The following is a 14,941-nucleotide window of genomic DNA, read 5'->3' on the forward strand; positions in this document are numbered from 1 at the left end:
TTTATGGAATCTGTTTATTTGAAAATGGCAACCAAAACGGAGCCGTACAAACGCTTCTTCTGCTCTTTTCCCGACTGCTCGGCTGTTTATAACAGGCAGTGGAAACTGGACGCCCATTTATGTAAACACACGGGGGTTTGGCCCCACGCGTGTCACCACGAGGGCTGCGGTAAGTCCTTCTGCACGCCTTACCACCTGGCCCGCCATGAGCTCAGCCACAGCGGCGTGAAGCCCTTCCGCTGCTCCGTGGAGGGCTGCGCGGAGGCTTTCACCACCAGCACGAACCTAAGAAGGCACGTCAGCCGCATCCACGGCCGAGAGCAGAAGAAATACGCCTGCAAGTTCCATGGCTGCGGGCTGGAGTTCAAGAAAAACAAGCAGCTGAGGGCCCATATGTGTGAGCAGCATAGGCAGCTGCCCCCTTACCAGTGCACCCATGAGGGTTGCCAGATGCGATTTTCCGTCCCCAGTAAATTGAAGCGACACGAGAAGGTACACAGAGGTTACCCCTGCGTGGAGGAGGACTGCCCCTTCACAGGGAAGACCTGGACGGATTTACTGAAGCACAGGAAGGAGCAGCACAGGGCGGTTCTGAGGTGTGAGCACTGCAGCAAGGAATTCAAGGACTCCTGGTTCCTCCACCAGCACCAGCGCGTTCACTCTGACACCAGGATCGTCTACAAGTGCCCCAGGGAAGGCTGTGGCAGGTCCTACACCACCATCTTCAACCTGCAGAGCCACATCAGCTCTTTCCACGAAAACCTGCAATCCTTTGTCTGCACTTATGACGGCTGTGGTAGGGCTTTTGCCATGAAACGCAGCCTCCAGCGACACAGCGTGGTCCATGATCCGGAGGGAAGGAAGCTGAAGAAGAGCAGACCAAAAAGATCTATCGCTTCTAGATTGAGTGGCTACAGTGAAACAAAGAGAGTGGTATACAAAAAGCACAGAGAACCTGAGCTAAAGCGTGAGACTTCTAAAGAGAAAACAGAGCAACCTAGTCCTGTTGTGTTGGTGCCCCTCATGCAGGACACGTCTTTAATGTGTGGCCCTGCTGTAGAGACACATGGACTCACAAATGTCATGGCTAATCCTTTATCAGTGTAGATTTCTATAGAAGAAAAGGAATGAAGACACTTTATAAAAGAGTTTACAATGTATTTTTATCTATGGTCACTGAGAGAATGGAAGGAAATGTATTTATATGTACACACACATGTGTAATGTGAAAAAAATATGCATGTATCTTGGGAGTTTGACATTTTTTGGAGCCATTTAATATTTCCATGAGTTATTTGTTCTCTGTACCTACTTCATGTTCAGAGAAAAATGAGGCTGGACCTTATCCCATCTGCCACTGTGGGCAAAGCAAATGTCCTTGTCTATTCAACAGAGAGATTTCAATGTCACAATTGAAAGCAGTTGATTAAATTCTGTTTTGTATGTTTCTTTCTTCAGGTTCCTTATGTAATGTTGCCCTTTGGTAGTGGACACAATTTTATTTTATTTTTTGCAAAAACTGTAAAATGTCCCGATAATTTAACTTGTACAGAAAAAAATAAATTTAAACTTGAAAACTAGTTTTTTCACTTTGTCAGATGAGTTAAGAGATTTATAAATGTGTGTGTGTGTGTGTATATATATATACATACATATATATATATATATATACACACACAGTACAGACCAAAAGTTTGGACACACCTCAATCAAAGAGTTTTCTTTATTTACATGACTATGAATATTGTAGCTTCACACTGAAGGCATCAAAACTATGAATTAACACATGTAGAATTATATACTGAACCAAAAAGTGTGAAACAACTGAAAATATGTCTTATATTCTAGTTTCTTCAAAGTAGCCACCTTTTGCTTTGATTACTGCTTTGCACACTCTTGGCATTCTGTTGATGAGCTTCAAGAGGCAGTCACCTCAAATGGTTTTCCAACAGTCTTGAAGGAGTTCCCAGAGATGCTTGTTGGCCATTTTGCCTTCACTCTGCGGTCCAGCTCACCCCAAACCATCTCGATTGGGTTCAGGTCCGGTGACTGTGGAGGCCAGGTCATCTGGCGCAGCACCCCATCATTTTCCTTCTTGGTGAAATAGCCCTTACACAGCCTGGAGGTGTGTTTGGGGTCATTGTCCTGTTGAAAAATAAATGATGGTCCAACTAAACGAAAATCGGATGGAATAGCATGCCGCTGCAAGATGCTGTGGTATGCCTTCAATTTTGAATAAATTCCCAACAGTATCACCAGCAAAGCAACCCCACCCCATCACACCCCCTCCTCCATGCTTCACGGTGGGAACCAGGCATGTAGAGTCCATCCGTTCACCTCTTCTGCGCCGCACAAAGACACGGTGGTTGGAACCAAAGATCTCAAACTTGGACTCATCAGAACAAAGCACAGATTTCCACTGGTCTAATGTCCATTTCTTGTGTTCTTTAGCCATAACAAGTCTCTTCTGCTTGTTGCCTGTCCTCAGCAGTGGTTTCCTAGCAGCTATTTTACCATGAAGACCTGATTCACACAGTCTCCTCTTAACAGTTGTTCTAGAGATGTGTCTGCTGCTAGAACTCTGTGTGGCATTGATCTGTTCTCTAATCTGAGCTGCTGTTAACCTGCGATTTCTGAGGCTGGTGACTCGGATGAACTTAACGTCCGCAGCAGAGGTGACTCTTGGTCTTCTTTTCCTGGGGCGGTCCTCATGTGAGCCAGTTTCTTTGTAGCACTTGATGGTTTTTGCGACTGCACTTGGGGACACTTTCAAAGTTTTCCCAATTGTACGGACTGACTGACCTTCATTTCTTAAAGTAATGATGGCCACTTGTTTTTCTTTACTTAGCTGCTTTTTTCTTGCCATAATACAAATTCTATCAGTCTATTCAGTATGACTATCAGCTGTGTACTATATCCACCTCTTGCACAACACAACTGATGGTCCCAACCCCATTTATAAGGCTTGAAATCCCTCTTATTAAACCTGACAGGGCACACCTGTGAAGTGAAAACCATTTCAGGTGACTACCTCTTGAAGCTCATCAACAGAATGCCAAGAGTGTGCGGAGCAGTAATCAAAGCAAAAGGTGGCTGCTTTGAAGAACCTAGAACGTGCAACAGATTACAAATGTATCATTGTTGCAGTATCACTGTATCCTAGATCAGCATTGCAAAGAACAGCTAGGGCAGCAGTAAATGTCAGCTTTGTTTAAAGGTACCATTCAGGCTCTTTATGTTGGTATTATTTTTGAAAATGTTTGTTCAGTCCAGCAGAATACGTTCCAGGTGGGTATTATGGTTTTCTGGAAAAGTCATAAAGAAACTACAATTAATTTGTTTCTTTGCTAGAACAGCAGATTTAGTTAGACGCAGCTTTCAATGTTACCACTTAATGGACATGAAAATGATTGTGTAGATGACTCACTATCAGTGGCCTATGTTTGCAATGAACCCAAAGCAGAAGGACATTAACACTGCCAGATTGCCACCGCAGCATTCACCAACCTTATGACATCTAGCATGTTCTCCTAATATGCAGAATCAGCAGTAGACAGTCCTCAACGTGATTTCAGTTTAGAGATTCATACAGAATGTCTGACAATAGACTCAAATGTAAAAATGCAATAAGGGTTAAAAAAATTGTGTGTATTTCACTTTATGTTGGATAATTTTATACTGAATTAGTTCTGCTTCTGAGGATCACTTTATTAAACTGAAGACTTTTTGTTGCAACTAGGCACTGAGCTGATATGAGATTCTTTCTGTGATAATTTTTAGTTAAAATATCAATGTAGTTGTGCAAAGACTCAGAAAGGTATAACATATCTAAATGCATTTATCTAAAACTGAAAAAAAAACAGCTATTATTCCTAGTGCTGCCTAACTAATGTAAAATTATTATTAATGTTATCTACAATATTTGTAACTGCTTTATTTGTTCAATACATTGATATAAGCAACAATATAGAGTAAACACCTGCTGAATTTGTTTGTGGTTTTCAAGTAAATGTGGATTATTATGAAACATATTATAGCTTTTACCTTTTTGCTCTTCACAGAACAACCCTGAGCAGTCTGGTGGTGGAGCAGAGAGCGTAATTTTAAAACAGTGTTGCTTTAATGTGATAGGCTGGGCTGATTCAGTTTTCACAAGATTGTCCATGTTTTTTGTGACCAAAATAGTCTTTTGCAGCTTTGTCTTTCTTCTAAAAGGGAAAAGTGTGGGAGACTTCTTTGAGCCAGCTGACTGACAGTCTGTAGCAACGTGCAGTGGAAGGGCAGCACTGTGCTGGAAAATCTGGCGAATTAATGACATCTCATTAAAAGGACTAATCAATAGAGGACCCATAGTGGGAAATTGTAGCGGTTTTAAATTCTCACTTTTTAATCTTGGTATACGTTGACACTGGAAATCAGCCTATGACTATTTGAAATTAATTAACTGTTAAAAATCTGCTTATTTGGTACTCTGACCAGAGTGGATGACTGAATGTGCGCAGACAGCAGGCAAGACAGTCAGTAAGTGTGTAGTTGCAGTTTACTTCCATACTTACTAAATTTTATGGATATTTCTCGGGATTAAAACCCACAACAGAGAGCAACAAAGATAAATATAATTCCTCCCACTTTAGTGCAGTAAAGCTCTCACCTAGCATATCTGAGATAATTACACCAAAAGATATTGACTGCCAGTGTGACACCACTCTATGATCATCATCTGATGGTGCTCTCTTCAACCAGAGTGTAATTTTATTTCTGTTCAATTACCCAATCCACAGAGAAGCTGGAGCAGAAACCTGCACATTCCTTTTCTGTGCCTTCGTGACAAATGGTTGAGCATCTCAGGCCTGACCAGCTGATTTATAGAGTAAACAGGAGTCGCTCCATGTTTGAGATTCCAAGGCTAAATCCTCCATGAATATTTCCACTTACTGGAAGTCTGCTCCCCACATTCCTGCCCCTTTTTCAGCTCAGACGGTCCCTATATGGGCTGACTGTCTGACCTGCTCAATTCAGGAATGTACAGCACACCTCTATTAATTAGTATTCATGGAATGCCTTTGTGTCATCTTGCATGCCATATGTATGCCACATGCTGGCATACCTTTCTACATAACACATAAATGCATCAGATATAGATATTTTTTGAGAACACCGGTCATAAAATGACTGCTTACAGTAACAATGTTAAATCAGTGGTAGTATGTAAACTGTCTTTCATGCTTGTTTTAATACAGGTCCTTCTCAAAATATTAGCATATTGTGATAAAGTTCATTATTTTCCATAATGTAATGATGAAAATTTAACATTCATATATTTTCGATTCATTGCACACTTACTGAAATATTTCAGGTCTTTTATTGTCTTAATACGGATGATTTTGGCATACAGCTCATGAAAACCCAAAATTCCTATCTCACAAAATTAGCATATCATTAAAGGGGTCTCTAAACGAGCTATGAACCTAATCATCTGAATCAACGAGTTAACTCTAAACACCTGCAAAAGATTCCTGAGGCCTTTAAAACTCCCAGCCTGGTTCATCACTCAAAACCCCAATCATGGGTAAGACTGCCGACCTGACTGCTGTCCAGAAGGCCACTATTGACACCCTCAAGCAAGAGGGTAAGACACAGAGTGCTGTATCAAGGCACCTCAGTGGGAAGTCTGTGGGAAGGAAAAAGTGTGGCAGAAAACGCTGCACAACGAGAAGAGGTGACCGGACCCTGAGGAAGACTGTGGAGAAGGGCCGATTCCAGACCTTGGGGGACCTGCGGAAGCAGTGGACTGAGTCTGGAGTAGAAACATCCAGAGCCATCGTGCACAGGCGTGTGCAGGAAATGGGCTACAGGTGCCGCATTCCCCAGGTCAAGCCACTTTTGAACCAGAAACAGCGGCAGAAGCGCCTGACCTGGGCTACAGAGAAGCAGCACTGGACTGTTGCTCAGTGGTCCAAAGTACTTTTTTCGGATGAAAGCAAATTCTGCATGTCATTCGGAAATCAAGGTGCCAGAATCTGGAGGAAGACTGGGGAGAAGGAAATGCCAAAATGCCAGAAGTCCAGTGTCAAGTACCCACAGTCAGTGATGGTCTGGGGTGCCGTGTCAGCTGCTGGTGTTGGTCCACTGTGTTTTATCAAGGGCAGGGTCAATGCAGCTAGCTATCAGGAGATTTTGGAGCACTTCATGCTTCCATCTGCTGAAAAGCTTTTTGGAGATGAAGATTTCATTTTTCAGCACAACCTGGCACCTGCTCACAGTGCCAAAACCACTGGTAAATGGTTTACTGACCATGGTATCACTGTGCTCAATTGGCCTGCCAACTCTCCTGACCTGAACCCCATAGAGAATCTGTGGGATATTGAGAAGAGAACGTTGAGAGACTCAAGACCCAACACTCTGGATGAGCTAAAGGCCGCTATCGAAGCATCCTGGGCCTCCATAAGACCTCAGCAGTGCCACAGGCTGATTGCCTCCATGCCACGCCGCATTGAAGCAGTCATTTCTGCAAAAGGATTCCCAACCAAGTATTGAGTGCATAACTGTACATGATTATTTGAAGGTTGACATTTTTTGTATTAAAAACACTTTTCTTTTATTGGTCGGATGAAATATGCTAATTTTGTGAGATAGGAATTTTGGGTTTTCATGAGCTGTATGCCAAAATCATCCGTATTAAGACAATAAAAGACCTGAAATATTTCAGTTAGTGTGCAATGAATCTAAAATATATGAATGTTAAATTTTCATCATTACATTATGGAAAATAATTAACTTTATCACAATATGTTAATATTTTGAGAAGGACCTGTACTGTAACACACCTTCTAGCAGTTCATTTGCCATAGCAAAGTTTTAGAACCCCTTTCTCATTTAATGGTTTTATTTATGTTTATAACAACATTGTTTATTTACATTGTACGTAGATTCTCTCTGAAGGCACCAAATCTGTGAACAAACACATATGAGATTATGTAGGAAAACAAAAAATTGTAAAAAAATATGTAAAATATGTTTTGTATTTTGACCACCTCATGAAGCTCATTTTGCTAAGGGTGCAAAGCAGTAATCAAAGCAAAGGGTGGCTATTCTGAAGAATCTAAAATATAAAAATGCTGAGAGTCATTTCACGCTTTTTGTTTACTATATAATTCCATGTGTGTTCATTCACATATTAATGCCTTTGGTGAGAATCTATAATGTAAATAGTCATGAAAATAAAGAGACCCATTAAGTGAGAAAGTGTATCTAAAACCTTTGACTGGTAGTGTAGTTTGTCAGTTGGAAAAACATGAGAAAATATACAACCATTCTAAAGTCTATATGTGAATTTGTCAGATCAGTTTAGCATGGACTGTTTGTTACAATGGGCTGCACGGTGGTGCAGTTGGTAGCACTGTTGCCTTGCAGCAAGAAGGTCCTGGGTTCAATTCCTGGCCAGGGGTCTTTCTGCATGGAGTTTGCATGTTCTCCCTGTGCATGTGTGGGTTCTCTGGGGACTCTGGCTTCCTCCCACAGTCCAAAGACATGCCTGTTAGGTTAATTGGTCAATCTAAATTGCCCTTAGGTGTGTGCATGGTTGTATGTGTGTTACCCTGCAATGGACTGGTGACCTGTCCAGGGTGTACCCTGCCTTTTGCCCATAGACTGCTGGAGATAGGCACCAGCTCCCCCATGACCCACTAAGCGGTAGAAAAAAACTGACTGTTTGTTAAAACTGTGTTAGTTCAGTGATACATCAGCAGCATACGTCCATATTTCTCTGCATCTTCTCTGTGTTATGGCAGTGCTAAAATGGGTTAAAGAAATGTTTGGGACACTTGCAATATAATGGAGACCAGGTCTTCCATTACCCATTGAAATGTTATTGATATTGTGTGATGTATGATTGAGTTAGAGACCAAATAGTTTAGTTATTTGAGTTCTTTATTGTAGTTCTGTTTGGGATCATTTCTGGACACATTCTTGAGAAGTAGAGGGACTGGTCATCCTCCCTGTATAAAGAGAATGCAGTTCAAATGTCCATTTGAGATTCCTTAAATTTGTGTTGGTTTAACGTATTAGTTCAAGAATATATCTGTTTAGTAGAATAAGCACTCTCTCAGGGAGCGAGAGAGATAATGAAATAGAAGTGAGATTAATTAAAAGTCTAGAATTTTTGTTTTTTTGTTTTCTATAACTTTTGCTGTAATATTACTGTAAACACACAACACCAGGCAGTATGATTAGATATCAGGATAATTGATAATGTGTGAAATGCTGTCAACTATTTTAGTCTTTTCTCTCTTTCTGACAGTTCCGGAAAGTGATGCTAAATTCTTCTCATTCCTCTTTTCTGACTATACTGAATACCAGACTAGTTCTTCAGACAATAATCCAGAAGGATTCCCTTATCTCCACTGTATTTCTCCCACCACCTCTTCTGGCTTCCCTTTGTCTTCTTATCTGTCACTCTGCCTAAAGCCTTCTATATCCATGGGAATGTGAAGACGTCTGGTCCTTAGCCACTTTCTGTCCTTATTTTCCACTCTTAATGAAAGAAAAAGTGCAACAGTTGTTGACAAGGGCACTCATTATATTAGTTACATGAATGTCTGTGTAGGTTTCCAGATTGCAGATTAATGTATGTGAAGTCCTTGTTATGTACTCTGAACAAGGCAAGCATAACTAAGTAAGTGAGCTGTAAAACTCTAAAGATGTCTCTTTTGTGCCAAATAAAATACAATTTCAGAACCATAAACAATCCGGTTTTGCGAAAGTTTGAGCCAAATGTTTTTAAAATGATAAAACACTATGATGGACTGGTCACCTTTACATAGATGTTCAGGTTGCCCAGTCTACAGTGCTTTTAGCTGTATGTTCTTCATCATTGTTCTGTTGGAGGAGCCAGGACAAATGACTGAGGGTGAGCCTTCTGTGTGTTTCACATCAACATGCCTTGGTAGTCCTGAGACCTCATTATGCCCTGTACAGTTACAAGGTGAACATAAAAATGACTACTCATCATACTCGTACTCGTCGTCTTCCACTTCATCCGGGACCGGATGGTTGAGCTCCTCATCCTATCTCTAAGGGAGTGCCCGACCACCCTACAGATGGAGCTCATTTCAGCCGCTTGTATCCAGGATCTCGTTCTTTCAGTCATGAGCCAAAGTTCATGGCCATAGGTGAGGGTAGGAATGTAGACCGACCTGTAAATAAAGAGCATCGCTTTTTGACTTAGCTGTCTCTTCACCACAACGGACCGGCACAGCGACAGCTGCACCGATCCATCTGTTGATCTCCCGCTCCATTCTTCCCTCACTCGTGAACAAGACCCCAAGATAGCCCTCCAATCTGAAGAGGACAAGCCACCCTTTTCCGTTCGAGAACCATGGCCTCAGATTTGGAGGAGCTGATCTTTATCCCAGTCGCTTCACACTCGGCTGCGAACCGCCCCAGCGCATGCTGTAGGTCTTCGCTAGAGGCGGGCAGCAGGACCACGTCATCTGCAAAAAGAAGAGACGAAATCCACCGGTCGACAAACCAGACCCCCTCCGCCCCTTGGCTGCACCTAGAAATCCTATCCATAAAAGTTATGAACAGGACCGGTAACAAAGGGCAGCCCTGCCAGAGTCCAACATGCACCGGGAACAGGTCCAACTTAGTGCCGGCAATGCGGACCAAACTCCTGCTCCGCTTGTACACAGACCGGATGCCCCCTAATAAAGGGCCCCCGACTCTATACCCCTGGAGCACCACCCACAGGGCACAACAGGATACAGTCAAATTCCTTGTCCAGGTCCACAAAACACACGTGGACTGGTTGGGCAAACTGCCATGAACCCTCGAGTACCTCTGCAGAGGTCGAGGGTTTGAGACCCAGCCAGTTGACCTTTGCTGCATGTCTTCCCCTCTCTCTCCACCCCATTTCCTGTCGGTCAACTGTCGGTCAAATGAAGGCCACAAGTGACATTAAAAAAACTGATCTGAACCAGTTTAGAATCCAGACAATCCAAAAGACTCCAGCTTGACCTCATCACTCCAAAGAGTATTCTGCCAGAAACTTTGACATTTGTCAGTTGCATTGGGTTTAAGTTCCATTCTGGCTTTTTGTCTTTTTCTCTCAGACGTGGAGTGCTTGCATGGAACCCATTTTGACTAAAAATGCGACGGACGGTGTGATCAGGGATTAACGTACCATAAAGTTCAGCTACATTTTAGACTGTTTCCTTGGCTTTTTTTCGACATCCACAGTATTCATCGGCTCAATTGAGGTTTGCATTTCCTATTGCATCCATGTCCTGTTGGCTACAGTTACATGAACTGGATATTTTTTAATCACTTTGGCAACTGTAGACACAGAAACATGAAGCTGTTGGGAGATAGTCTCTTTTAGAGTTCACCTTTAATAATCATATCTACACCCACTGGCCTCTTTATTAGATGCACCTGTTCAATTGTTTAACACAAATGGCAAATCAGTGCATTGAGGCATTTTCACATGGCGTAAATGTTGTGCTGAAAAACAAACCAAGCATGAAAATGGGGAAGACATGGAATTTATGTGACAATGCATGGTTGGGGTGCCATATCGGCTGGTCTGAGTATTTCAGAAACTGCTGATTTACTTGGATTTTTACACACAACCAACTTTTGGAAAAGATCAAATTCGGTGAATGATAGTTGTGGAGACAAAAAACATAAAACATCAAAGCATTCATGGATCCGTTCAGCCTTGTCCCAGTGGTTCAGGCTGCTGCTGGTGATGCAATGTGTGGGAGCAATTTGCTTGGCACACTATGGGGTCCTTAGCCCCTTAATTCTTACCTACTGGCTAGAATTAATAGGATTGAACTGTTTAATACCACCTTTTTGTACTGTCCAATTTAAATGTGAGGGGAAATTTATAGTCCAGGTTCCAGCAGTGAGTATTGTTACATAAAAATATCTCTCATCTAGCCATCCATCTAGTGTTCCAGGTTCTGTATAGATCATTTGCTACATAATGTTCCGAACATCTAGAGTTCACCTGCACACTAAGATCCAGTTCCTAATTTTGGAAATATTGTCTACTTGAGCTAAAGTGTGATTTTGGATAACGTGAAAAGAAACTGAAGAGTGACATTTATTGCAGAGATTGAGTAATCTTCTATTTTTTGTTGGACTTCTCTTTCATTTTTATCAAATCATTTATCATTTGCAAGCTCAAAAACATTATCCTGAAAAGAACTACTAAAATTCTTTGCAGTAAATTTTGTAAGCTTGTGTTATTTCAGGATTTAGGGATGGTTTCTTAGTAAATCACATCTACAGCATTTTAAATGATGAGCCTGTTTAAAAGTAATAAATATTCTGAAAGCCTCGTTGGACATGCCTTGTTTGTCTAAAAAAAAAAAAAAAAAAACCTAGGAGCCAGGAATTATGTGAATAAAAATACAAAATTCATTGAATAGAATCCCTGTTGTGATACGTTTCACATTTTTATAAAGTATTTACCCTTTCTTTTCAATAAACTAGCCAACTATATTTTCTTTTAGGTTTTATCCCACACTTTGGCATCTTTTGATACTATATTGTGTAAACCAGTTTCCATCCAAATGATCAAAGTACACTCTACTTCAAATCAAGAGTTGTACACATTAGCAGATAAAACTCATTGGGTTTTCATATTGTTTATTTAAGATTAACCACAAATGGTCCTTGGTTAAAGACACAAGAAGATCCTCACCCCTCACACCCATGCTTCATGATGAGGGCTTGAGTCAATATGCATATGTTTTTTGCAGAAATGTGGTGCTGTGCCTCAATGCCAAACATTATTATTTTAGTTTTCCTTTGTCTGAGGGACAGAAAACGTCTTGAGCTTCATTCAGATGCTACTAAGCCATGCTGCAGTATTTGTTCTAGAGAAAAGTGTCTGTCTCCATTTGTCCCTTCTAAACAGGCCATAACTGTGCAGTATTTCTTCTGAAAGTATAAACAAAAACTGTGACAATACCAAGGGAAGTAAAGCCTGTAAAGTCTGACATGAAAATTTTGTGTGTTTTGCTGATTCTCTAAACCTGGTAAGACCATGAGGTGAATTTGCTGGCATGTCCACTGAAAAGTTTGGCAGCTCTCTTAAATGATTTCGACTCATGAATAATATTTTTTTCACTCCATAATAATGGACTTGTTGGGCTTATATCTCTTCCCAGATTGATGGGCAGCAAAAGTTGCTTTTTTAAGGTTATTGCTTTCTATGCCCGGTCTCAGTTTAGTTGAACATCCATTCTTCTCTGTAGGTTTTACTCTTCCCATATTCAGATAATGAAACAGACATCCAACTTTACTTACTAATTATATGACATCTAAGGGCAATTGCCTGCACTGGATTTTATTTAATGGAATCACAGTAAAAGGGGGCTGTATATCAGTGGCAGATGCTGGTCTTTCAAGGAGGGGAAGCTCAAGTTCAAGATCGCTGATTCGCTCATTTCACTGTCAATCAAAAAGGGATTCAGCCTCAGACAGATCATCCAATCATCATGCAGAAGCTGAGCGTCCGGGCCAGCTGAGGCCGGCCCACTGCCCCATAGACCCCCAGAGACGCTGAGCGTCCGATGGACGGGACAAAGCCCAGCATGTTTGCTTCGCTATTGAACTCAGTTTAAAGCACTGTGAAGCTGCGGGAATGAGTGAGAGGAAAGCTGCGTCGTTACCAGTGATAAGAAGCTGATTCTGAACAAAAGTTGAGCGTGTTGTAGCGCATATTTAGTCAATGACATGTACACACAACAGTATATATTTGATCACTTATTTTTTGACATTTTAGGGGAAACTGAGCTTCCCTTGCAGTCTTAGAGCAATCGCCACTGCTGTATATACACGGCTTGTAAAAGTATTCATACCCCTTGAACATTTCCACATGTTGTCATGTTACAACCACAAACATAAATATATTTGATTGGAATTTTACGTGAAAGAGCAACACAAAGTGGTATACAATTGTAAAGTGGAACGGAAATTGTGCATGATTTCTTTTGTTTTTTACAAATAAAAAACTGAAAAGTGCGGTGTGCAAAGGTATTCAGCATCCTTTACTCTGTGCAACCAGTTGCCTTCAGAAGTTGCCTGATGATTGCTAATGACTAAAGAGAGTCCCCGCGTATGTAATCTAATCTCTTTACAAATACAGCTGTTCTGTGACGGCTTCAGAGGTTGGTTAAGAGAATATTGGGAAGCAAACAGCATCATGAAGTCCAAGGAACATACCAGGTAGGTCAGGGATAAAGTTATGGAGTAGTTTAGAGCAGACTTAGGCTATAAAAAGATTTCCTAAGCTTTAAACATCTCACGGAGCACTGTTCAATCCATCATCTGGAAATGGAAAGAATGACACAACTGTAAACCTACCAAGACAAGGCCGTCCACCAAAATTTACAGGCCAAACAAGGAGAGCACTGATCAGAGATGCAGCCAAGAGGACAATGGTGACTCTGGACAAACTGCAGAGATTCACAGCTCAGGTTGGGGAATCTGTCCACAGGACAACTATTAGTCGTGCACGGCACAAATGTGGTCTTTATGGAAGAGTGGCAAGAAGAAAGCCATTGTTAAAAGAAAACTATAAAAGGTCCAGTTTACAGTTTGCCAGAAGCCATGGTGTGGACACAGCAAACATGTGGAAGAAGGTGCTTTGTTCAGACAAGATCAAATTTCAACATCACTCTGAACACACCATCCCCACTGTCAAATATGGTGGTGGCAGCATTATACTCTGGGGGTGCTTATCCTCAGCAGGAACAGGGAAGGTGGTCAGAGTTGATGGGAAGATGGATGGAGCCAAATACAGGGCAATCTTGGATGAAAACCTTTTGGAGTCTGCAAAATACTTGAAAGGGGGGCAGAGGTTCACCTTCCAGCAGGACAACAACACTAAGCATAAAGCCAGGGCTACAATGGAATGGTTTAAAACAAAACATATTGTGTTAGAATGGCCCAATCAAAGTCCGGACCTAAACCTGAGCGAGAATTTGTGGCAAGATCTGAAAACTGCTGTTCACAAACGCTCTTTATCTAATCTGACTGACCTTGAGCTGTTCTGCAAAGAAAAATGGGCAACAAAATGTCAGTCACTAGATGTGCAAAGCTGGTAGAGACATACTCTAAAAGACCTGCAGCTGTAATTGCAGCAAAAGTGGTTCCACAAAGTATTGATTTAGGGCGGTTGAATACTTTTGCACAATGTCGTTTTCAGTTTTTTATTTGTAAAAAAAAAAAAAAAGGAATCATTTATAATTTTTGATAACGCCACAATTGTATACCACTTGGTGTTGGTCTTTCACATAAAATTCCAATAAAATAAATTTATGTTTGTGGTTGTAATGTGACAATATGTGGAAAAGTTCAAGGGGTATGAATACTTTTACAAGCCACTGTATGTGCATTTAGATACATTTTATATTTATATTTGTTAAAAAGATCCTTTTCCTCCCACTTCCTCCTACTCAATTATGTGCTGCTTTCTACTTGTCTATCTCATAAAAATCCAATGAAATCAAGTGAAGAGTGTGGAAAAATTAGGTATGAATACTTTAACAAAGTACTGTACAAGGTTTACCTCTAAACACAGTCCCAATTTTGTGTCACAGTGAGCAGGTAATCATCAAAATATATTTTCTGAGAGACCAGTACATCAAATGACAATTTTTTCAAAATCAATCCTGTTCTCTGCCTGATTAACACGATTGGCCAAATAAGGAACTGAGGTGTTTGCCCTGCACCTTCATGGTAGAGATGGGTCTCCAATTTCCATTTTTTTCTCAATATCTGAATTCCACTCACTGCCTGTTTGGGGCCTGAAATCATTGCATAATGCATATTCTACATATTCTACGTCAGCCACACATTGCCGATGAAATCCCTCAATTTATGGAGGAGCTCAGGAGGAATTTCTTCTGCACCAGGTCGTGTT

The 14,941-nt window shown here is 41.2% G+C and overlaps 1 protein-coding gene across 1 annotated transcript; it reads left to right on the forward strand.

Annotated features, from left to right (window-relative positions):
• Positions 1-3: 3 nt before the first annotated feature.
• LOC124868320 (transcription factor IIIA-like) lies at positions 4-1,580 on the forward strand. Its single transcript, XM_047365466.1, has one exon. It carries the CDS (start codon positions 4-6, stop codon positions 1,105-1,107), a length of 1,104 nt encoding a protein of 367 aa, XP_047221422.1. The 3' UTR covers positions 1,108-1,580.
• Positions 1,581-14,941: the final 13,361 nt, after the last annotated feature.

Source organism: Girardinichthys multiradiatus, chromosome 5, assembly GCF_021462225.1.
Source record: "Girardinichthys multiradiatus isolate DD_20200921_A chromosome 5, DD_fGirMul_XY1, whole genome shotgun sequence".
Classification (NCBI taxonomy): domain Eukaryota; kingdom Metazoa; phylum Chordata; class Actinopteri; order Cyprinodontiformes; family Goodeidae; genus Girardinichthys; species Girardinichthys multiradiatus.

Excerpts from the sequence above, each read along its gene's own strand:
- LOC124868320 (XM_047365466.1), top strand. The coding sequence starts at position 4 with ATGGAATCTGTTTATTTGAAAATGGCAACCAAAACGGAGCCGTACAAA.